We start from the raw sequence: 25,789 nt of genomic DNA, 5'->3' as shown, positions 1-25,789 counted from the left end.
GGTCCTATCTGATCAATTTTATCCTGTTTCTTTCATTAATTCATATATTCAGTAAATATTCATTGAACATTTATTGTTACCTGGCACACTGCTACCAAAGAACATATAAAAATGAAAAAACTAAAATGCTTGTCCTCAAGGAATTTATTATGGTAAAGAAAAGTGACTTGTAAATCCAAAATTACAACACTGTGATAGGAACTGTAAAAGAGATTTATGCAGAATACTTTGAGATACAAATAAAACTACTACCGTTTATGAAGAATTTAGTGTCCTAGCTGTTTTATGTAAGTTGTTTCATTTAATCCTTGCAACAGCTTTATGAGGTAGATATTATTATGCTATTTAACTTGTGCCAGGAGCACTAACTTCTAGGAAGGGAGAAGGTGGTATCAGGGAAGGTTTTTTCAGAAACAGTTCTTGAGTTGATTACAGCAGGATGAATTGGTAGGATAGAGAGCGGGAGGAAGATGATACAGTGGGCATTTTACACAGAGAGAGGTGAATATGTAAACCATAGGACGTGTGAGAGTACTGTTGTTGGAATGTAGAGTAGGTTCTGGGAAATAAGAGATGGCAGGATCCAGATCATGAAAGAACTTGTGGACTATGCTTAAGGAATTTGGTCCTTACACTATAGAAGATAGAAATATCATCAAAAACGCATTTCTGGAAGATAGCTCTGGAATTGTTTACCCAAGGCATTATAAGAGGGGTTTTACTTTTAAAGGAAGAAATTCTCCACCAGCACTGACTTATGTTTATTAAGTACATATAAACACAAAACTTGAAACATCTACTTTTAGTTTGCAACTACAAAACCAAAATAATATAATTATATAATATAAATAAGTTATATAAATATATAAATTAAATATAAATAATATTACAAAGATCAAATCAACAACTTGAATTTATGTAATAGACCATGTTTTTATGTCACTACTGATAAGTGAAGGTGATACTGATTCTCATGGTGCAAGTCTTTCCAATTTTTAATTAAACATTTCCATATTATTGAGTACTCTGTGATAACTTAATTCTCCCCACAGTTTTCTCTCTTTTTTTTTTTTTTTTGCGGTATGCGGGCCTCTCACTGTTGTGGCCTCTCCCGTTGCGGAGCACAGGCTCTGGACGCGCAGGCTCAGCAGCCATGGCTCATGGGCCTAGCCGCTCTGCGGCATGTAGGATCTTCCCGGACCGGGGCACAAACCCATGTCCCCTGCATTGGCAGGCGGACTCTCAACCACTGCGCCACCAGGGAAGCCCCAGTTTTCTCTGTTTGAATCACTAAGAAAACCTTTGTTCTATCTGATTTACAGTTATTTGGGAAAAGGAGATAAAGGATAATCATACCTAATAGGCTCCTCTCTCATCAATTAAGGTAGATGTACTTGGTGCTATCATAATCATAAAAATGTAATCGCTGGCCCAAATTGCATGTCAGTTATAATATGACCCAGAATATGCTTACATCAGTTAATGAATCATCAAAATGAAGACACAAATAATTACAGGGAACCGATGGAATTCAATTTGAAAAATGCTGAACTAGAAGATTCATTGTTCATCCAGTACATTATTGATCCAGGGATTTTGTAAACAAGGAAGCTATCAGTGACTTGGGTAGAGAGTCATTGGCCAAAGCATCTTAAAAAGTTGGGAATCCAGGACCTAGAGATCAGTGGTTTTTTTGTTAAAAATCAGTGATCTTAAGGACCCTTGACAGTAGACATCATTGTTTCCAAACTATCCCAATTATGTAATTTGTAAGATAAAATAATGTGAACTTGATGAAGACATGGCTTTTGCCAGAAGGGGTTCTATTCAGAAATGCACTTTTCAGCCAAGGTAGCCAGTAAAACTTTGTGCTTGCTTCACCTATGCCCTCTGTGATATGGCCTCTAAATACTGATGATCTCAGAAATTCAAGCCATTAAAAAAAGATACTTATATTCAACTGTGTAGTACAATTAGTCACTACTGCTAAGTAACAAGATAGTGAACAAGAAAATTGTATCTTGGTTTGTCTAGAATACACAGTTCTACTCCATTTCAAAGAGTGAAGGGAGATTTTGGACTGTTGATAGACTCTCCTTCAATAATAGCTAACATTTATTGAGCAATTAATATGTTTGAGGCACTGTGCTAAACTCTCTACATGTATTAACTAATTTAATCCTCAGAACAACTTTTATAAATATTATTATAATGCTCATTTTATAGATGAAGAAAATAAAGCACAGAGAGATTAGATAACTTAGCCAGGGTCACATGGGTAGTAAGTAGCAAAGCTAGGATTTGAACATGACTAACTTCGTAACTTTAACCACAATGCTATATTGCCAACTCCTCTTCATTTAGAGCCATGCTCGTGTTAGATGTGGAGGCTGATTCTGACAAAAGGGCACTGCAGTGAATACCTCCACATCGTTTATTTCTGTACCTTTACGTGCAGCAATCTAGGAGGAAGAATGAAGGAAGAGGACGTGATATATTTGTCAGCCCTAGAAATTGCTCATTTGGGGGGTCTACATAACATAAGATCCACTGCAACCCAGAGATGAAAAATTTTATAAATATAAGGGGAAAAATATTACCATCCACCAGAGCCTTAAGATTATCTAGATTTAGCACCATTGATAATATTTCTCCTAACTTTTATAGATAGAAAGAAATCAGTGGGAAAAACAGCTTATTTTGAATGATTAAATTTCAATCCATATCTCAAGCTTACAGGTATCTCCAATAGTTGACACAACAGTTGCTTAGAATAGTTCTGTAAATGGAACCCAAACGTAGGACCACAGAATCCCTTCTTCACAGGGCATAGTTTCAGAGTTGGAGGATATTTAAAGGATAAGCCAATCCATAAATCTGTAGGCATTCCTAAAAGAAGAGTGGGGTGTCAGTTATTGGGATCAGTACATAATGAACCCTGCTGGGCTGTGGAGAAAGGAGAAACTGACCTGAACAAGACAGTACTCTACACAGCTGTCCCTGGCCTTCCTCCACCTGTTAGCACTCAGTGTTAATTTCATGGGTCAAATCAAGGCATGCAAGTTTATTAAATAATTTTTAAAAACAACCACTGATTGCTGCTGGTTGATGGGGGTAGAGAAATTAGGAGCTGTTACTTTCCTACCAACTGCTATCTCATTAAGAAGGACAGGAAACATTACGAAAAAATAAAACTCTTAGGTCCCACTAGAAAAAAGAGCAGCTTAATCCCCCAAAGGATTTAAATTTATCATTAGACAACTAAAGAAAATAATTTCATATAAATGGCTATTCACTGTCATAATAAGTAGAAAGAAACTTTCCTACTTCTTTAAAAGAGCAACTAGGAATGTTTTCTGTTTGAAAACAGAGTAACCATTTGTTAAACCATATATACCACTGAGGATGTTTTTAGTATAAAAGGGAATTTCCATGCTGGCGCCGTCGTAATCTTTTATAGCCAAAGTTATGAAGAAAATCAACATATGGGAAATTGTGGTCATGTTTTAAGATTTGCTTTTTCTTTTCTGTTTGATAGCCCTATCTAAATTCCCGTAAGTTGAATGTAAATATGTGTGAGTAAAAATGTATATCTAATTCACCTCTTAGGAGAGGTTTAATATAAGTATAAATAGAAATCATTTACCTAAGCCCCCCCCCAAAAATTACGTAGTATTGAATTCTGCCTTTTCTCATCTCTCCACATCTAAAACGATCACTACATACTGTTAATTTTACCTCTAAGATATTCTTTTTTTTTTCCTAAGATATTCTTGATGCTTCTCTTTCAACCCCATCACCACCACTTAAAATGAGGCATACTTTCTCATTTGGATTATGGCACAGTCTCTCTTCCTTTAGTTTCTTCTTCAAATTCACCTCCACCATTGAAATCATACATCTGTGTGTATTTTTTCCCTGCCTAAATGTCCTTCATTGGCTTTTATTAAATCCAGGTTCCTAAAGCATGGCAAACAGGGCCCTGCCTCCATGAGCTGGTCCTTGCTTACTTCTCCTGCCTCATTTCCTGCCACTTCCCTTATATCTTAAGATCCAACTTACCAGTAATCCCCCATTACCTCCCTCACATACACACACACCTTTATCTCCCCTGCCCCACCTCTGAACATATAATTACTGTCACCACAGCCTTCTTTGTCATTCCTGAGAGGCTTGAATTGATCTGAACACAGAAACCATCTTTGAATTTTCAACTCCTGACTGGGGCTGAACAACTTAATTGCTAGTTTGTTAGTATAGGTATCTTAGTATCTTACATGTGTAGTTGAAGCTATGATGAGCTTCCCAGATCCCTCCTCAGAACTAAAGTTTTTATTTCCCAATTGCTGAAAGTCTTGCTACCAAAGAGCCCTCTTCAGACACTGCTTTGACCCCACCTCAGGACAACTCTGAAGGGCATTTCGCAGTTCCCCATGGGGTCAGTTGAGGCCTTGAGATTGCATCGAAGTGCAACTTCTCCCTGTTCTGTCTCTTTCTTTTCACAGGTGTTTATCTTAAGAGGACTCCCTAATAAACCTCCTATAAGCAACTTCTCTGCTTGCTGGGGAACCCAACCTGTAACATGTTTGTCTTGTTGATATTTTTTTCCTTTCAGTTCTACATTTTGTGAAGTTATAGTTAGCTAAAATCTTACTAAGTCAGGATCATTTCATCAGACATGTATTGAGCACCTGCTCCACGCCAGCTGCAAAAGAGAATTAAGACTTGGCCCCTGCCCTGAAGGAGTTTACAGTCTGACTGAGGTAACAATTACATTTGAAACCATACTATAGCATCGTTAGAAAAATCCTTTTTTTAACTAAACTTCAGTAATTTTAGAATAAAAGTCAAAGGCTTGGATTTTACTCTGTGGTACTGCAGAGAACAAAAGGAAAATATTTCAGGGAAAGGAAAATGAATATAAATAAATAGGGTGAAAGTTTAGAAGTTTACAGAATTTGTCTCTATGATTCCGGAAACTTTTAAGGAAAAGGTAGTTGTTTCATTTTTTATTTTGAAATAAGTTTGAACTTACAGAGAAGTTAGAAGAATAATACTGAATTCTCATACACCCTTTATACAGATTCATCAATTTTTACCATTTCTCCACATGATTTAGCATTCTCATTCTCTACACACACACACACACACACACACACACACACACACACACACACACTTTCTGAACCATCTGAGACTAGATTAAATATATCATGTCACTTTATCCCTTAATACTGTAGTGTGTACTTCCTAAAAACAAGGACATAACCTCTGTAACAACCATACACTTACCAAATTCAGGAAGTTTGACTGTGTTACTTTAATTTACAGTCCAGATTCAATTGTTAATTATTCCCCAAAAGGTGAATTTTAAGAAGAGTCATATAACTTAACATATGTAATTTAAACTAAAAATTGTATGAAGTAAGCCATAGACGATCTCAGAAGTCTACTAACTTGATTAAAATACAATAGTGAAGTGAACTCACTTCTGACTTTCTAAGGGGAAAGCATGGATAGGCCCAGTTACCTGTAAAGGTGTGACTTGAGGCTCTCCAGAAGTGAGCCTTGCTCTGGAGAGCCCATTTTGTGAGATGCCTTTCAAAAGAGATCGTGTATTCTGGATCCAGGGATTGTGGATTTCCTTGAGCTCCTATGTAAAGCGCACCGACTTGTCATTGCCTGGTCTTCACAGCTTAAGTTTAACGATGTTCTTTAAAGTGGCTTCCCGCCAGCCAGGCCAGTAGGTAGGGGAGGCGCAGCTCAGATAACTAGATCCAGCTGGGTCCCCCGACACGTGGTCTTCGGTGCTCTAGCGGCTAGGCACTCGAAGCCTAGGCTGGTCCCACGAAGCCTGTCTGCCGTCCTCTTGGCCAGGGCGCCGTCTGGAGGGCGTGGTCAGCGTGTGGCTCCCGCTTTCTCCGCGCGCCGGCCCGCAGGGACCTCCGGGACGTCTTTTCGTCCTGGCAGGGCCTTGGTCTGCTGGGAGTTGGTGGTGGCGGCGGAAGCGCAAACCCAGCCTGCGGAGGAGGGAGAAACTCAGGCCGTGTCTCCTCCAACACTCGACGGCCCTGGAGGTCATGGCTTCCCCGCTGAAGCTAGAGCAGGATGTGCAGGGGAAAGTAGATTCATTTCGGGCCTGCATTGTCCAGAAGGCCGAGGAGCTGGTGTCCACCTTCTTCCCTCAGAAGCTGTCAGAGCTGGATAGTCGGGTTCAGGAGCTCCGCCTGCAAGACCTATCCAGAATACGTTCGGTGCCAGCCCCAGAGACCCCCGTCGCCCCAGACACTGCGGGGGATGGGCCCAGCCGGGATCCGCAGCCTCTGCACATCCAGTCCTTCATCAAAGTACTAGCAATGCCAGGCGGCGAGGGGCAGCTTCTGCGAAGCAACCAGCATCTGGTGGAGCTGAGTGAGCACGTAGAACCCGAGATCGAGCTGCTGAGAGAGAAATGCAACACCGTGCGGATGTGGGTGCAGCTGCTCCTCCCAAAGGTGGAGGACGGCAACAACTTTGGAGTGTCTATCCAGGAAGATACCGTGGGCCAGCTGTGGACCGTGGCGAGCACAGCAGCCTCCTATCTACGCCGCTTCTCCACCTATTACAACACCCAGGCCAAGTTGGTATCCAAGATAGTGAAATAGCCCCAGGTGGAAGATTACCGCCGCACTGTAGCCGAGGTTGACGAAAACGAGTACCAGAGTGTGTGCCAGAGCCTGCTCCACAAACGGAACCAGTATGCCACCTTGCATGATGTAATCCTCAAAAACATTGAGAAGATCAGGACCCCTCGGAGCACCAACACTGACAACCTACACCGAGGACCTTTCTCCACCCCACTTTCCTTCAGGAGTTGGCTGAGCTGTTCAGCCAGCTAGAAGGCTGGTTATTGATGACTCTACAGGTGACGAAACGACTGGAAATGTGCGTTACCCTTTAGTGACAGTTTCGTATAGCTTATCCTCATACTGAATCCTCTTTTGGTGTAATTTTTATTTGATTTTTCTTCCAGAAGAGAGAATGGGAAGAAGCCATCTGGTAGAAGGTAGTAAGGTTGGACAAGGAGAAAGGACTGCGATTTTTAAAAGTAGCTTTGTTGATGAATGTTGGCCAAGGTTTCTTGTTTTATGGCATTGGTGACATTGAATAGTTTCAAGGGTTAATTTAAAAAACCTAAAGTTTAAAAGAAAGTTAAATGAAGGTTTCCTAAGTAAGGTTCCACTCTATGTTACTTTGTTCAAACGTCAGAAATTCTCCATTTATACCATCATTTCTTTTTTGCAAGAGAAGGAGTTTAAAGGGATGTGTTTAGGTCATTGTATGCTTTCAATTTAGCAGACTGAGATAAAACTTGGTTTTACCGTATTTTGATGGCCTAAGTATGCTTATCTGAACTTTAATTTTCAGATGTATAGTTTCCCTTCTCAACTAGACTCGTACCCTTGATATTTTTCAACTCTGATGTGTAAGAAAAATGAGCGTGTAAAGAGCAATAGGTCTTAAGTGTTCTAAAGAAATGGACATCCATACCTCCCTTAGAATGAAGAGAAATCTTTGAAAGCAGCTTCCTTGCACAACCTTCTACCATCTCAGTGTCTTCTACTTTCCTTTTACACACAATTTAGAATTTCTTCTATGTATCCATTTATCTCTTAAGTCCCTGCCAAGTCCTTTAAGCTTTATATCACATTTTTTTCTCAACCAATTTTCATCTCCATTCCGCTTTTGTCTCTTAAGATATTTCTTACAGGCTCTCATAAGAGTTTTCCTCTCAAATTGTATGGGTCATTTAAAAAATCTAAATACTCTAAAATGTGACTGGGTTTTTTCCTCCTGACCGCTTTTGAGGCCTGGTTGAGGGGAAACCGTTGTCATCTTCTCAGTAGTGATCTATACTGTTGGTATATTTCAAATCCAGCATTTCCAGATTTCATTTGCAGGTAAGATAAATTACTGTACCCCAAGTTACCTTCTGCATCAGAGAATTTCTTGTGATGTGATACGATGAATCATTCTTCCATAGTGGTTTTTGTTCAGAATTTTATCTTTTTTGATGATGAAGATACTTCAGCCAGCTGAAGTGTATTTATTGAAACATTTTTTTTTTCAGTTTTAGTATTATTTGAGGATCTTCATGACTCAAAATCACCACCTGTGGAACTTACATAATACACACTTAGAAAAAGTGAGAGCGGGAGCCTTTTTGTAGATAGGAATGAGATTATCCCTGTGTACAAGTGACAGCTTCATCTCTTTTTGCTATTCAACTAACTGTGCCCTGAATCCTTATAATATTTTCAAGACTGTATACATACGTAAGTTGTGAGCTTAACCTTTTAATGTACTTTTATAGTAGTACTTTCATGCAATAAATTATTTCTCAAATGAGTTATTGGTAGGGAAATTATGAGGGATTAAATTTATTTTTTGTGAGAAATGAGAATGTTATTTCCCATTGAAATTTCTTTTCCACATAATGTAAGACCCTCTGAAACTAGGTAACTATGTAAGTCAGAGTCCAGAATCTGTTACTGAGACTTACATAATTCTACCTTTTTTTCCCCTTTGTGCAATATCTTTGTAGGAATATATTTCTTGCTACAAATGAAACTACCTTCAGATCTTGCTTTAGATAGGGTCAAAACATGATTATTTTGTCTTCTCTTTTAATTGATCCTAATCATCCCTCCCCCTCCCCTTTCCCCATTTAATGAGCGAAATCACTTTTGAACGAGACTATTTAGGAGTTTCTTTTCAACAATGCGTTTTGGTTGTCAAGGGTGAAAACCAGCACAAACCTTTATTATATAGACTTGACTCTAAAAGCTGCTATGAAAGCATTTCCTATTTAACAGCAAGAATTGTTTAAGATGAAAGCAGAGATGTTTTCTTTTGCATCTTTCTTTAAAAAAAAGAAATATTTCTTAGTCTGACTACACCACATTTCTAGTGGGGTTTTTTTTGTTTTTCTAGGGTGGATAGTGATGCCCATTACGTTTTTTCTGAGGTGGTGTCAGTCTACCCAGGAAGTGCCTAATGATTTTTGGCTTTTCTTTTGCTTTTTCATTTTCCTTATCTGTTTGACCTGAAGGAGTAAAACAACTGTTTCTTCATGAGTGAAGTGAATGAGGGATAAAATTCTGTTTCAATCACCTTTTTAAAAATTTTTACTTATAGTTATATCTGTATAACTTATAACCTTATAATTGGGCCTGTCCTTACTAAAATGAATATGACTGTGTGTCTATTCTGACCTATATAGATTAGAAAAATTTGTAACTGGTTTAGTGGAAGCTTTATTTTCAAAGTAAACTTCTAAAAAGATGATGCCACGGTAAAACAAGTTTATTCTTTCATTGAACTTCTGAAAAGCGCGAATCTTTCAAATTGGACCTTATAAAATGACAAAAGATATTGCCTAATAGAAAGACTTTTGTTTGCTTTTAACATTCTTCCTCAAGAGTTCTCTTTATTTCCCTTGTAAGGTATTAAATCTGATTCAGATAAGTGCCAGGAATCCTACATCAGTTCATATCATTTGACAGGCATTTAATTGCATGCCAGTGTGTAGTGGACAATGTAAGGGAAGTCCAATTGTTGCTTGTTTTTCAATCATAGTTAATTAATCATCTAAGGTTTAAAATATCTGTTCCATACGTAATACAACCATCATCTTTTGCTTGTTCCTTATACTCTTAAGCTGTCAAACCCTATGCCAGGTTGAAATAAATTGTCTCTAATACCCAAACATGTCTTTTACTAAAAAAATATGCATGTCCTTTGTAGTTAAAGAATTCTGGTATTTGCATTTTATTCCCTGTTCTAACACTATGTCAAACAAAATTGGAGCTGGATTGCTTTTATAAAGTCCCTACTTCTGCAAAAATCAAGTCCTTTATTATTTCCCCTTCTTGCAAATGGTTGCAAAAGCTTTTATAATAACAAACCTATTTTAGGAACTGGTGTCAACATGGTATCCAATATGAATCATTTGCTAATTGTTAGCACTTAAAGCCCCTTTTAATTCCTTTTTAAAAGTCAGCTGAATTGAGAAAGAGTGTGTGTAATGATGTTTTGTTATTAGGAAATGGTTTGAAAAAATCATTTTAAATTAAATAATTTTAGTTTTAAGTTCTTTTTGTGATTCATGAAAGCTACTAACGCAGATTTGATTGGAAATTCTAAAATTGGTAGCTCTGGTTTTTAGACGGAGTGAAATACCTTTCTTAAGCCATATAAATGATATAGAAGAGGTTTAATTTTAAAGTTCTTAAACTTTGGAGCTTAGAGGTTTTTTTAAATTATTGTTTATAAATTCTTTGGTTAGAGGCAACATTTTTTATAGTCTTTATGAGGTTTTCATATTTCTACAGAAGTCTTACCAAATGGCCTCCGCCATTAATAGATAACTATGTGATCAGTTTAAAATGTTATTTCAATTTCAAAAGGACTATCTCAATGCTCAGAAATTTGAAAAACCGGGAGAAATCATCCATAACCCACTAGTTTAACAAAATTGTTGAAACGTATTTGTGGGTATCATTTATTTTAAAGAATACATACATGTCTTTATATTATTGCAACAAAGATTATGCATACATCTGTAGAAGATAAGCATTTATATATAAACCCAGTTTTACTAATTAGAATTTCATTTGGCCGATATCTCCAGATTCAGATAGCAATAAACCCCATTTCATTTTGTCTTTCAAGGATTCTTAAGGCTCTGTTACCTAACTGTGAGAATAATATTCATCTAGGGCAGGGGTTTTGAGTAGACTGTGGAAAATAGAGATCAAGTAGCAAGGAGGACATGTGCCTAGATGACGGTGAGAATGTCTAGATATTTATATTAGGATTTTACTCTGCTTTTGAGTTGAGGTTCCATAATGGCATTAGCCATTTCATTATTTAGTGTTATTCCTCTCCCCCTTCAAAAATTTTTTTATTACCTTATAAATATGTTCAAGAAAGCAATTACATTGTCTTATACTGATTAGATGAGTTGTTCCTGCTTACATGATTTGGTATGAGTAGGAGGGAATCCTACTTCCTCTGTCAACATTTAAACATTTCTGAAAGATGCTATTGTGCACTGACATCAAGGCATTTTTTTAAAATTCCTGATCTTCTTGAAAAAACAAAGGACTCAGTCAGTTACAGAAACAGGTGCTGGACCACCCCTGTTCTCTGCATTACAACACTGTACTGCTAGCACATTAAGTATCTGCCTACCTCGAACTGAAATTATCCATGGGAAGCAGAATAGAAATATAGAAGTTTCATGACTTATCTTTTCATCAGCAATAATAGGCATTTAATATTAGATGATTATACATTTGTATATATTTTTTCTTTGCTTTCTTTATTGTGATAAGTCTTCAAGTTCCTAAAGTTCAATTAGCAGAATCTTATCAGTGAAGCTTAGTGATCCCTGTCACTCAAATTTAAAATATTTCAATACTAAACTGAATTTAATGAACTCTCTCACATAGAGAACGTCAAGTGTTATTTTTACTTATTGGTGAAAAGCTATCAGGAGCTAATGGACAGGAATTAAACCTGCAATCAGAATTAAGTTCCTTTTACAACTTGGCCATTTGTTTTTGCTTTGTTATTTAATCTCACTCTTACAAAGTTTTACAGCGTTACATTGGAAATACCATTTGCTTCAGATAATACAGCATTTTTAAATTCTTGAATAAATATATAGTTTCCAATTAAGATTTTTGAGATTGAGGGATGTACTTTTGCCCCATTGATTTTACAGATGAAGAAATTTAGATCCAGAGAATTATATAACATCACACAACTCGTGTGACAAAAGTCTAGAAGCCAAATCATCTTCCATTTCAGGCTAGTGCTTTTTTCACTGCATTGTACTACCTCCTTTTTATTAATGAGATTATGTTAAAAGGGAGTTCTAAAAACGTGCAAACCAGTAGAATTCCATAAATTAACATATCCCTATGAACTGGTGTATTATTTTATTCTGCGAAATTTAAGAGAAGTTGAAATGTTTCTAAACCAGAATGGGCTGTAATATTTTTACTTAATTAGAGATTATATAAAGAAATCTAAAACAATCTCTAAATTTATATGTTAACTGTAACTTTATTTTGGTCATAAAAATGACCCTTACTAAACAAAACTCAGGAGTTTCAATACCTCCAGTTCCACTTCTCCTTCTGAGGAGGCATTATTCTATACTATCAGCCATGCCACTTGTGTTGGAAGGAGGTGCTGTTAGAGCATTTGGAGATAGATGGGGAGAAGTTTAGTACACGATTTTGTTTATTTCACTTTTGAATATATGGGTTTAAAATATCCTACTGACCCAGTACCCCAACCCTCATTCTTCACCACCAAAGAACTGCTAAGTGGAGTTGTCATGGCTCTGTCCCTAATAACCTACAGAATAAAGGGGGAAAGCATAGGAGCTGTAGTTTTTTGTTGGAGATGAAGGCTTAAAGGGCCATTTCCCAAAAGAAGTTTATCTTCTAGAGCTGCACTATGTTCACTACAGTAGCCACTAGTCTTCAAATGTAACTTGTCCTAATGGAGATGTGCTGTAAGTATAAACTGCACACTAGAGTTTGAAGACTTAGAGCTTGAAGAAGAAAAAGTAAAATATCTCAGTAACTTTTACATTGATTACATACGTGTTGCATGATAATATTTTTGGATATATTGGGTTCAATAAAATAGATTATTAAAATTAATTTCACCCATTTCTTTTTACTGTGTACTAGAAAGTTTACATGTGGCTTGCATATATGGTTTGCAGTATATTTGCATTAGACAGCATGCTCTAGAGCTAAGTTTTCTAAAGTAATTGGGATGAGTCTTGAAGCTGAACCAAAACCTACAGTGATATATGATGGGGACATTAACCGTAGACATTGATTTGTCATCTTTTCATAATGTACAATTCAATAAAAGTGAATCAAGCCTTCTCAGAATTCAGCTTGATCTTGGAACTTGGAATGCCTAAAGGAGTGGTTGGCTAGCATGCCCCTTAAGCATACCTTCTAAATATCATATCTCTTATCCAGACTTATGGTGAGAGCTTAGAGTACTGATATTCTGTATTGCTGATTCAGGGTGACTCCATATGCTTTAGAAACCAAATAGATGACAAGGTTAACATCTTATTTTGATGATTGAAACACTTTCCTAACAGTTTTTACCTGGATGGAAGAATAATGTACCTACAAATACGTACCTACAAATACGTACAGGCAAAATCAGGCTCTTCCTCAGGGAGCAGCATTTGAGCACTCAATTAAATCCCGAAAATTCCACTGAATTCCTGTAATACTGTTTCTTTGTATTATTTTTGTATAATATATAATATCTATTTTCTCTAAGTTTCTTGAGAAGAGTGAGGGTCTTTCACTCTTTATCCCTCATGGTGTTTTGCATATAGTAAATTTATAAAGTATTTTGAAGTACATTGAACTAAACCAAAACTGGATCAAACTAAAGGAAATTGTTTTCTCATAAGACATATAGTAAGTGAGCCACTTTGTTACAATTGAGCATGTTTGTGGATGTATACCCAGGAATATGTAACGATGAGAGACATCTAAAAATTTGATTCAGAATTAAACAGAGACCAATTTTAGGCATCTAATTAAACATTTTTTCTTATCACAATAATATAAATGTTTTAAAGTACTTCTGGTAATTCTCCTTCAATATTCCCAGTGATTTCCTTAAGCCTATTCACCCTGCAACAGCTGCAAGTTATTCCAAACCTGTGTACTGAATTCCCATGCTGTGTAAGCCCATTTGAAAACAACTCTCTCACCCACTTAACAGCATCAGTAATTCTCTTATTACTTTTCTAACCAAGAGTTATGGAGAGGTAAGTCTAGTGTATCAAAGAGTGAAGAATTTTGTTCTTCAAAACTGATTCTCTGTGGTCATGAACATAATGCTTTACCCTTCCAGATTTCTGTATTTAAAAAGTTAATTTCTTAAATACTTAAAAGTTACATAGTTTATTAAATACTTTAAAAAGTATTCTCTTAAGTATTAGAATTTTCTTAGATTTTAAGTTTTATTTGCTAATAAATATAAAGACAAAGCATTCTGGTTAAAAATTATTTCATAAGTTTTAAACAATTTGAAAAGTATAGTGAGCTCAACCATCACTGTCTTATTCCTCTACTTTTTTAATATCAGTGAACATTTTTTTCTTCTTTTCTGCATTTTATGCTGTGAGACAAGCTCAAAATTATTGAACCCATTATCAAAATTATTGAACTCATTATCTATATATTTCATAGCTTACTCCAGTACTTCTGGAGCTGAAGAAATTTGACAGATTAATATGCTTGCTATTCTGTAGAAGAGTAATGAAAAGGCCATTTTTATGAGTTTCATGAGCTGAGGGTTAATATTTTCAATAAGAAACCAATAAGTTGAATATAATCTTTTGCATTTAAATTCCACATTATTGCACTGTATTATAAGAAGTCCTAAAGACCACATAGTTCATATGGTAGGAAGTATTAAATGTTACTTAAGAATCTAATTTCTGTTTATACTTTTAGAAAGAATTAAGAGTAATGGCAACAAATGAAGTCAGAATAGCTTGATTAAAGGAAGCAAATAGTTGTAGTTTATTAAAAGAATATCTCCTTAATCTTTTAGTATGCGCTAATTCTTTGCTTTTCAAGTACATAAATTTATGTATTACCTGAGACATGCTCATTCTATAAAACTTTTGTGTAAAACTAATGAACTTTAGCCCCATAAGAAAATTTGAAAATTAAAAATGACATTTGAAAAATGAAAACTTTGATAATTCCGATAGCAAAGGCTATAAGAATTATTGTAGTCAGAAAGAAGTATTAAATAAATATAAAATATTTCTTTTAGCTCTTCCATTCCTACCTCAGAAATTATTTAAATTTATTCAGAAAGGTTTAATATAAAAGTTCTGCCTAGAAAATAAATTTGAGACTTTTAGTATTACTTCACAGTAGTACTATTCTAAATATATGTTTATACAAGAGGCAGATCGGTGTTCCTTTTAATGAACTAATGGTAGGATATAGTTATTCCTTTAATTATTTAGTCTCATTGAAACTTAATTAATTTCTAAACTAATTAGATTTACTCTGAAATTAGTTCTGAAATATTTAGCTACACTGTCAGATTAATGGCTAATTTTTTAAATTTAATTTTTATTTTATTTTGGAGTATAGGTGAGATACAATGTTGTGTTAGTTTCAGGTGTACAGCAAAGTGATTCAGTTATACATATACAGATATCCACTCTTTTTCAGATTCTTTTCCCATATAGGTTATTACAGAATATTGAGTAGAGTTCCCTCTGCCATACAGTAGGTCATTGCTGATTATCTATTGTATATATAGTAGTGTGTATATGTTAATCCCAAACTTGATCTCTTCTCAATAATTTAAAGAAGCAGTATTATTTCATTAAATCATCAAATTGTACCTGCCCATTGATTAACATATCCTGAGGATTTACTGATATGTTATTTTGTTCAAGTGTATATGAAACTCTGTACATGTTCTTGGGCTCACCATTAGTATTAATGCATTCACTAACTTACATTTGGCAATACTTTTGCTGTATAACCTTAGTAACATTGTTATGATGTTTTAGTATAAAATTACAGTAGAGAGACCACTGTGTCAATCACCCAAACATTATTCTGTCCTGTTAACCAACAAACATTATTCTTAACTGTCATAGAACTGATTTCCCTGTTTGTCATACATATGAAGTATTTGAATGTATTTATGTGAAGTAATTTTTAAAGCCAGTTACTCTTGAATGACCAAGCATATTCTTCAGTCCCAACATTCCTCCCTACCCCCACCCCCAGTAAACTTAAGAAATCCATCAACTGGACTTCTGTTCATAGTTTTGGCAATACTAATGTGTGTAGCAGACAGCAGCTATTTTTTTAGATTTTGAACTTGCTCTTGGATCATAAGTAAATAAATAAATAAATAGCTAAGGTATATACTCACCTGAAGTTTGGTGGTTTAAAACCACTATACTATAATTTTAACCTACTATTTTATATTGGAGTGATTTTATTTTCTAGAAAAGTTTTGTATTCTGAAAGTTGTCATCCAATTGTACTTTGATCATTCTTTGACTGCCCACAATATAGCCACACATTTATTTCCTCTTTGTGAACAAAGAAAATCATTTAACAATTCTCAGTTCTTTTCATGAACAAGATATATCCTAGGAGCTGTGGAAATAATAGATTCAAAGATTTATAGGACTGTTTCCACTACTCATGACTTAAAACATACAAGAATAATTCCTAACATAAGGTTGCCTATACCTATTTTGACATTAACATTTTAATATGTGACTGTGTTAGAATTGTTCATGCAAATGCATTTTAGGATCCTATTGATAATATTGAAATAATTATACTCATCTTTATTTACAATCATCCCTAGTTCTGTCTTTCATATAATTATCTATCATTCATATAAGTTAGAGGCTATAAAGATTATCTCTGATGAAAAATTTTTTTCCCAGTGTATTTAACATCCTGATATTATATGATTCAGAGTTATGTTACAGGTGGCATATGCTTCCTGATCACACACCAAAGAAAGATGAGAAGTACACAAGGGAAGGAGGGGAAATTTTATGTTATAGACAAATACGACGTGTTAGATAATTATGTTGGTTAAGTTGCTGATGGATATTGATTTCCTTTTATTTAGGGACATCCCAGAAACCTATCTAGGTAGTGGGCAGAATCCAGCACCCTTGGCAAGTTGATAAATTGCCTTTCATGAGTGAATTGTATTTTCTACTTTGGAGGTCTCACCATCATTTTTCTTGGTGATTTCAGAAACATTTATTTTGATGTGGTGATTGTTGGTCGATTGGAATAAAATTGTTATCGACAGAGCTTGGTCTAAGTTGCAGCTAGGCCTCAATATTTTCGAATGAGGGCATGGACTGCAATGATCTCTGAGGTCTCGTCCTGCCCTATGACTCTGTGATTTTGCTAATAAAATTTGTCATATTTTGCTAATAAAATTTCTGTCATATTTTGGTTGACTTTTTGAATGTAATAGCAGACTTTTAAGAAAATCTCCTACATGAGACTTGAGACATGAGATTTGTGGGTCAGGAGGGAGATGATCATGAAGCCTTCAAAGAAAAAAAAAATGTATGAGCTAAGTCATGTAAGGTGGAAAGGTTATCCCAGCACAGAATAATAAAGATCAAGGGCAATACAGACACAAGAACCCTCACTGCTAAGTTAAGTATACCTGAAAGAATGTGGTGGGAAAGAAAGGAAATAAAGGAAAACTTTTGAGTTTATTAGATTTCAGGGAGTACTGTACAATTGTACTTTACAATTGTACAATTGGAAATTGGGACCAGATTTTCAGTTTATTGGCTATCACCTTCTTAGTTAAATATGTATTCTATATTTATATGCTTTTTGAATGTCCAATCATATATAGCAGAAGTTGGGAAATAGAAAAACTTCAGGAAAAACTTAGATTGCTTTGGATTATTATTATTACTTTTTAACATTTTAGAAAACAGCAGTTTGGTATGTTTGCTTAATAATTGTGAGTATGTTGAAACAAAGAAAAGGGTCAGATTAGTCAACTGAATGTCTTTTCCTGCCTTTATTATTTGGTATTCACTTCCTAAACACTTTCCTTGGTGGTTTTTTTAAAATAGTACCTATTTGTTTTCCTAATTGTTAGGCTTTTATTTTCCTTTTTAGTTTATTGCTCCTCTTTATAATTGCCTGATACTTCAGTCAGGCATTTCAGATTGTCATTCAACACATCTTTTGAGTTCTGTGTTGATAGATGATTTTTTACAATCTTTGAATGTCAGAGCTCACAACCATTTGATAGATCTAAAGAGCATATCTATAACCATATTTCCTAATAAAATATTTACTTATTGGGAGTAAAGATTCAGAACTGAGAGAAAAAAATCCCCCTGACCCCACCCAAAAAACCCTTCTAGAATAAGGAACATTATCTTTGTATAGTATCTTGCCTAAGGTCTCCCATCTATTCAGAGTCTGATTATGAGGAACACTCTTTTGTGTGACCCGGCATTCCAGGGCAGGGCTCAGCACATCTTATTTCCTCTAGTGCTTCACCATTAATTACTCATATCAGCACTTGTGAAGGTCTCACACTGGAGAGTGAACTCCAGCTTAGGTTCTTGTTACATTGTTTTGAGTGTTTCCATAGGTAAGTGTCGGGCAGTATCTTAGAATGATGGCTTCTGTTTCTTAGAGGCAACAGCTGAACTCTGATGAGGAGAGTAAGTGATTTCCAATAAGTGTGATCTCCTCCAGCTGTATTCCTCATTTTACTGTTTCTGATGAGGAAGATATTGTCTATTTTGGTGCCCTAAACTTTCTCCTTTCTCTATTTTATGCATGTGTGTTTTGCTTTGTTTTGTTTTTGCCGTCTTTAAAACTAACGAAGTTTGTAAAGAAACATTATAGCATCTCTAGACATATAAGTCTCTTAAAATAAGTATACTTCATATTCTATTGACTTGACTCCCTGTAACAATAAGAAAAAAGATTCACCCATTCACTTATTCACTTTTTTTTAAGTTTTAATGAGTTTCTATTATTTGCCCAATTTACTCTAGTGCTGTGGGGACAGAAATTCCAAACTTCTTATCTCTTCTAAGTCATCTTTGTAGTGACCAGCCCTAAATTCCTTTTATTCCTAGTAGTGTATCTCATCATATTAAGAATACAGATCAGGAATAATATTTGTTTTGGTGGAATTTAAGATGTATTGGGAAAAGAGTGCATTTAATTGTTGGAAAGAGATTAAGATTAAAAAGATTTTCTAAGGATATGAATGAATAATAACCATGGTGATAGAATAACCACAAACTGACCAGAGCAATTTAATCTATTAAATCAGCAGTTTTCTATTAAATCATGTCTGGGATGTTAGAAAATGATAATCTGAAATGAAATGGTCATTAATTGCGAGAATACAGTTTCTTATAAAATGCTTTTACTAAAGATTTCTCACTGTTTCACTGTAAATGAAATCTAATCATTTAAGTACATTTTGTCTATAAGTGAATCTTTTTGTTTCAATGTAAATAAAGTAGTTGTTATAGCATGAAAGTCATTTGTTTACAAGATATGAAACAATTTTGAGTGAGAGAATTTTTTCACTAAAACAATATCATTCATGTTAAAATATTTATTGAGTACCTTTAGTCTGAGATGCTGGGAATTGAGAGATGTTTTCTCTTTAAAGCAGTGATTCATCATCCTTTTTTGATCATGGACCTCTTCCCTCTCTCAAGAAAAATATATTTACATATTTAAGTAGAAAGTCTCATAACTTAAGGAAGCCTATGGAGCCCACCATTATGAATCTTACCCTGAAGGAATGCAGCCCAGTAGAAGCAGACATATGAACACAAACTATAATATGTTAAGCGATTTAGTAGGGGGAGATTGTGGAAACACAAATGAGGGGCAGTTAATTTTGCCTAGGCCTAGGTGGTAGAGAATGGAAACACAAAGAGAAGTGGGTGGGTAGGATTGGTCCCAGAAGGTTGAGAATGGAGTTGATACTTTAATTATACCTTAACAGTTGACTAAAAATCAAAACAGTGACAAAACCAAATGCTGGAAAGGATATGGAGAAATTGGATCACTCATACACTGCTGATGGGAATGTAAGATAATATAGCCACTCTGCATTAGATATGAGACCAAAAACACAAGTAAGAAAATTTTACAAAATAAATTTGACTTCTTCAAAAGTAAAAACTTCTATGCTTCAAAGGACACTATTAAGAAAGAGAAAAGAGAACTCACAGAATAAGAGCAACTATTTGCAAATCATATATTTTATAAGGGACTTGTATCCAGAATACATAAAGAAATCTTACAACTCAACAATAAAAAGACAACTCAATTTTAAAATGGGCAAGGGATTTGAGTAGACATTTCTCCAAAGAAGATATACAAAAAGGCTAATAACACACAAAAATATTCAATATCATTTAGCCATTAGTAGAAATTAAAACTAAGAAGTGTTTAAAATATTTAATGATTCACTTGAAAATAACAATAATGAAACAATTATATTTTAAAATAGATAACATTTTTAATGAAAAATAATTATATACTAAAGAGGAAAAATTTTTTTTACTGAGAAGAGTGGCATTGTTTTACAGTTCTGCAAATGTCTAATCTGATTTAATAAAGTAGCAGGATTCTCATGTATTTCTGCATTCAATATGTTGTTTTGGTTGAAATATATGAAGAAAATACAGTTATGTAATTGGAAAAGGGAGGAGTATTTTAATACTCTTTTTAGATAATTGTGGGTTATTTTTTTGATACAGCATCAAAGCTCAACAAGTGATCATTTCTTAAAAGATTAGTTCAAGATGGAATCTGACATCATATCAATGTAACTTGTATACTCTGTAACATTAAAAGCCATCGATCTGTCTTATACTTTGAATGGAACTTTTACCTGTGGATGATTTTGTAATATCATCCACCGGTCATTTGGAAAATATTCACTGAACTATCCATATCTTCCAGATATTAACATATTTCATTATACAATATTTTAAAAATCACATTCATTAATATCACTACTAATCACACCAAGAAAGTTATGCTCATGGTGGTGGATACTGTGTTTCCAAAATTCTGAGTTTTGCTTGACAGCTCAAACTTTATCATTTGCAATACATATTGTCGACTGTTTTCTTTGAAGTGACATGCTTGCTTCTCTTACTTTCACGAAAACGTCTGATGAATACCCAAGCCTGAGTAACAGTAGTTTGTCAGTCACTATTTCAAGTTAAAGTGTGTAGTTCATGGGACTTCCCTGGTGGTCCAGTGGTTAAGACTCCGTGCTCCCAGGGCAGAGTTCGATCCCTGGTCAGGGAACTAGATCCCGTGTGCCGCAACTAAAAGAACCCGCGTGCTGCAACCAAAAAAAAAAAAAAAGATCCTGTGTGCCACAACAAAGACCTGGTGCAGCCAAATAAATAAATATTAAAAAAAAATAATAAAGTGTGTAGTTCAGCTGGCAACTTAGTCACTTAAGTTTTTTTTCCCCCATCACAGAGAGTATTAATAATTTTTACTGCTTTGACAAGGATATTCTTTTTTTTTTTTTTTTTTTTTGCGGTACGCGGGCCTCTCACTGTTGTGGCCCTCTCCCGTTGTGGAGCACAGGTTCCGGACGCGCATGCTCAGCGGCCATGGCTCACGGGCCCAGCCGCTCCGCGGCATGTGGGATCTTCCCGGACTGGGGCACGAACCCGTGTCCCCTGCATCGGCAGGCGGACTCTCAACCACTGCACCACCAGGGAAGCCCGACAAGGATATTCTTAATTGGAATTGGCTTTTAAAGTTTTTATATTCATCTACTTATTCATTCATTGATTCATTTTTACTCTGAGTATGTGGCTGTGAAGAATACATGATTACTGTTATAGTTTGGTGCTACCACCTAGATTCATGCTGAGGCCAAGCAGTTTTACCTTGCGTTTTCACCATTGGTTCAGATTTCAACAGAGTGAAAAAAGGCAAATAATGTCTTATTATTATTATGAAAATAGTTTGACCTTACAGACCTGCTGAAAGGGTCTTAGGGGCCCTTGCCTCCTGGAGGCAGAGAGCTAGTTAAAAAGCTTTATTAAAACTCTCCTGTAGCTAACTTATTTATATTATAAACCATTTTTGGATATCTATCATGTGAAAGACTGTAACAGATCCTGGGGATTCACCAATGAACAAAACAGATAAGAATGCCAGCTGTTGTAGAGCTTGCTTATAAAGGATAAAGACAGTAAATGTTAGGGAGAAAAGTAAAGCAGAGAAGGGAAAGGATGTGAGTGCGTTTGGTGAGGATGTGTTGTTCAATTTAACCAGGGTAGCCAAGAAAGGCCTGACTGAGAAGTTGACGTTTGAGTGAAGATTTGAAGGAGGTGAAGGTACATGCCATGCACATACTTTAGGAGAGGATATTCCAGGGGGAACAGCAAGTGCAAAGGCCCTGAGGCAAGAACATTTGCATTTGTGAGGAACAAGAAAGGAGGCTGTTGCAGCTGGAGCATAATTAAGAAAAGAACCATAGAAGATGATGTCAGAGAAGTAATTAGGTGGGTCATAACATATACATCTCTAAAGGCCATTGAGGTTATTTTAATTTTACTGTGAGATTGGAAGTCATTGGAGCATTTTGATGTACATTTTAACAGGATCATTCTGGTTGCTGTGATGAGAATAGACTTTAAGGAGGGAAGAGCAGAAGTGGGCAGACCATTTAGGAGGCTATTGTAATTATACAGACAATGGATGAAGATGGTTTGGACTGATGGTTAGATTCTGGATATACTTAGAAGGTAGAATCAGTAGGTTTTGCTGATGGATTGGATGTGGAGTATGAGAAGCATACTACAATATTTTTGACCTGAGCACCCTAGAAGAATGGCCTTACCACTCAGTGGGAAACACTATGGGAGAAGTACATTTGAGAGGTCTACCAGGAGCTTAGTTTTGGATATCTTAACCATGAGATGTCCAAGGGGATGTTTTGAGTAGGCAGTTGTATATAGGAGTCAAGGCCAAGGGAGTGAGATGGACTAGAAATGTAAACTTGGGAGTCATCAGTATATTAATAATATTTAAAACCCTGTGACTAAATGAGATTACCAAGGAGTGAGTAGAGGGTATACGAGAGGAGCTAATGCAGACTTACGCTTGGGAATGAGGGTCATATTTAGTGTTGAGAGTAAGAAAAATGGAGGAGTCCAAGATGATTTTAGGTTTCTATTTGGATAACTAGATAGAAATAGATGAGTTAACTAAAATAGGAAACACAGGGGGAAGATAAATTGTAGTTTAAATACCCTGTTAACGAATATTCCAGTGGAGATGTTTAGTGAACAGTTGTAAATATGGGTCTTCAGTTAACGTTTTGAGAGGTTTGAGCCAGACATATACTTCAAGTCATGGGACTAGATGAGAATGCCAGGTGACAATATGGATTGAAAAAAGATTCATCTGGGGGGCTTCCCTGGTGGCACAGTGGTTAAGAATCTGCCTGCCGATGCAGGGGACACGGGTTCGAGCCCTGGTCCGGGAAGATCCCACAGGCCGCATAGGAGCTAAGCCCTTGCGCCACAGCTACTGAGCCTGTGCTCTAGAGCCTGCGAGCCACAACTACTGAAGCCTGCGCGCCTAGAGCCTGTGCTCCGCAACAAGAGAAGCCACTGCAATCAGAAGCCCATGCACCACAATAAAGAGTAGCCCCTGCTCGCCGCAACTAAAGAAAAGAAAGCCCGCACACAGCAATGAAGACCCAATGCAGCCAAAAATAAATAAATTTTTTTAAAAATTAAAAAAAGATTCATCTGTAAGAAACACGAGTAATTAATGTGGGATGTGGTGTAAGAGAAGGCAACAACAACAAAAACATTGGAGGGGAATGAGAACTAAGAGATTTTGACAAGGGAAAGTTGCATGTCAAATGCTGCAGAGAAAAATCTAGGGTGAGGACTGGATAAAAGCAAGTGGCTTTGTCAATTAGAATATAATATTTATGAGGCTGGTTACGGTAGAATGGTAGTGACAGAGTCAATTTTCATTACTTTGGGCATCAAATGGGAAATAAGGAGGTCCATTGATTTATGACTCATTCTATTGTATTTTATCTACCTAAAATAATGCCATGATTAATCTAATTAAAATTAATATTTAGGTCAGACGTTAACTGGCAGTATCAAATATGTCAGAAATGAAATTACAGTTCTGTGCTCGTAATGTTTCTTGGTTGTAAACAACAGAAACCTACTGTAACTTAAAGCAGAAACTGCAGACATTAAGCAGAAAAGGAATTTATTGGAAGGCTATTTGTTAGTTCACAGACTCCATGGAAGGCTGGAGAATTCAGCTTGAAACGTGGTGGGAACCAAAGGAGGCCACACAGCAAAGAACACAGCCATTGTCTCAGCTCAAGAAGTTGGGTTAGGACCACCATCCACTCAACACCCCATAGCTTGCTAGTACTACTGCCAGTGGCAGACTCTCTTCACAGCTATGAATAATCTGTATCTCTCTGAGTCTTTATTCACTAATGCCCAAGTCTTTGAACTTAAAAGGAGTATGTGATTGGCCAAGCTTAGGTCACATGTCCATGCTCTAGTTGCCGGAGAGCTGGGAGAGAGGCTGTGTCTCATTGCTTCAGGCTTCTGTAGTTGGAGATATTTCCTTCACAAAAATGCACTCAGTGGTGATACCAACAAATAGAAAAGCTATTGGAATGCTGGATAGCCAAACCAACAGCTAGTACTATAAGAACTAAGTACAAAATCTTAAAGATTAGGGAAACTAATTTGAAATTCACATGACCAAAATGAAAATTATTTAATAAGCTCAGGAATGTAATCCATGGCTTGCCTTACCAATATTAAATATCAAGAGTATCGAATTAAAAACTTGGCTTTGATCTCTCCTGCTTTGTACCTTACAGTATAGGCCCTTCAATGTCCTCTCTCCCAAATCTCTGGGCCCCTATAACCTACACTGGGATTCACGATGGCAGCCTGGTCAAACTAAATGGAGGCAACACTACTGAACCTACTAGTAGGAGCACATTTCTGGGGATGAGATTAGTCTCAGCTAGACCTGGATGGATATTAGGCGTAGCTGTGACCCTTTGGAGGGGAAAGAGAAAAATACCACTCTGCAGAAGAGCAAATTGGGTTGAGGCTAGGGGAAAAGTGCTTTGGGCCACAGCAGAAGCTGAGTGGCTGGGCCAGGCCAGGGATTGGGTGGGGTAGGAGACATTATCGGTGGAGGGAAGAAGAGAAAGGCATGTGTTGCACAGATAGTGGCTGCCCAAATTCTTCAAGTAACTAGGCCTGTGACATTTTTTTTTTTTTTTTTTTGGTACTGGGATTTAACTTGATTTTTAAAGGTGCTTCCCTGCCAGAAGACCATTATGAAGTCTCCCCACAGAGGAAAAGACCCTTTATCTGTGTAATTCAAATAAAACTAGACTTTTTTGCTTGCACTTTTAAAAGACTAATTTTGGCATAGTGACACATCCAAAAGAAATACAAATCCCAAACTTCCAAAACTTGATAAGTAATGTAGCTCTTTAATGGAGTCTACTGAAGCTACTTTAAAGGGAATATTAAACAACAGCAAAATGTCCCCATTGCCCCACACACACACACACACACAGAGTCACTGCCCCAGTCTCTCTTCTGTCACACAAAGGCCGCAGCTCAAATTATAACAGTGCTTTCATTCCTAGGCTCAGGAGTTTGGATCAGTTTGTAAGTGCCTGTCACCCTCGGTTTCCTTTATTCAGCAGTGGAACGGTGGCTCTCCACTACGAGGTGGAAAGGAATAAACCCAAACAGCAGTGTCAGTGCCCATGCTCATGTTACCTGTTGCACTTCCTCAGGGACTTCTCTGACCTCAAACTTTTGAATCCTTTGTTTAAAAAAGAATTACCAAACACTTCTAATAGTGCTTTCTATGTGCCAAGTCACTATTCCAAGTGCTTTAAAGTATTAACTTGTTTAATCTTTATGAACAATCCATGCAATAGGTATTGTTACTGTCCCCATTTTACTGATGAGAAAACGAAGGCACAGAGAGATTAAGGAACTTGGTTTAGATCCTACAGCTAGAGATTAAGTGGTAGAGGCAGAATTCAAACCCAGGCAGTACAGGTCCAGAGTCCATGCTCATTATCTCTATCT

General features: G+C 36.3%; 1 protein-coding gene and 1 pseudogene across 5 annotated transcripts in view; both read left to right on the top strand.

Moving 5' to 3' along the window:
- Positions 1 to 25,789, top strand: part of ATF6 (activating transcription factor 6) — a 222,012-nt gene that overhangs the window by 136,491 nt on the left and 59,732 nt on the right. The window contains exon 15 of one of the 5 annotated variants that reach the window (XM_060134479.1): positions 16,738 to 16,837. The exons of the other annotated variants lie outside the window; for them this stretch is intronic. Within the exon in view, the coding sequence (XP_059990462.1) occupies positions 16,738 to 16,764 (27 nt within the window). The 3' untranslated portion in view covers positions 16,765 to 16,837. Of the gene's footprint in view, positions 1 to 16,737; positions 16,838 to 25,789 lie in introns of those variants that run through there. 5 annotated transcript variants of the gene reach the window in all.
- On the top strand, positions 6,081 to 6,878 carry LOC132516437 (proteasome activator complex subunit 3-like; annotated as a pseudogene).

Source organism: Lagenorhynchus albirostris, chromosome 2 (genome assembly GCF_949774975.1).
Source record: "Lagenorhynchus albirostris chromosome 2, mLagAlb1.1, whole genome shotgun sequence".
Lineage (NCBI taxonomy): Eukaryota > Metazoa > Chordata > Mammalia > Artiodactyla > Delphinidae > Lagenorhynchus > Lagenorhynchus albirostris.
The sequence above is the reverse complement of the archived record's forward strand: the minus strand, read 5'-3'. Positions and strand labels throughout refer to the sequence as shown.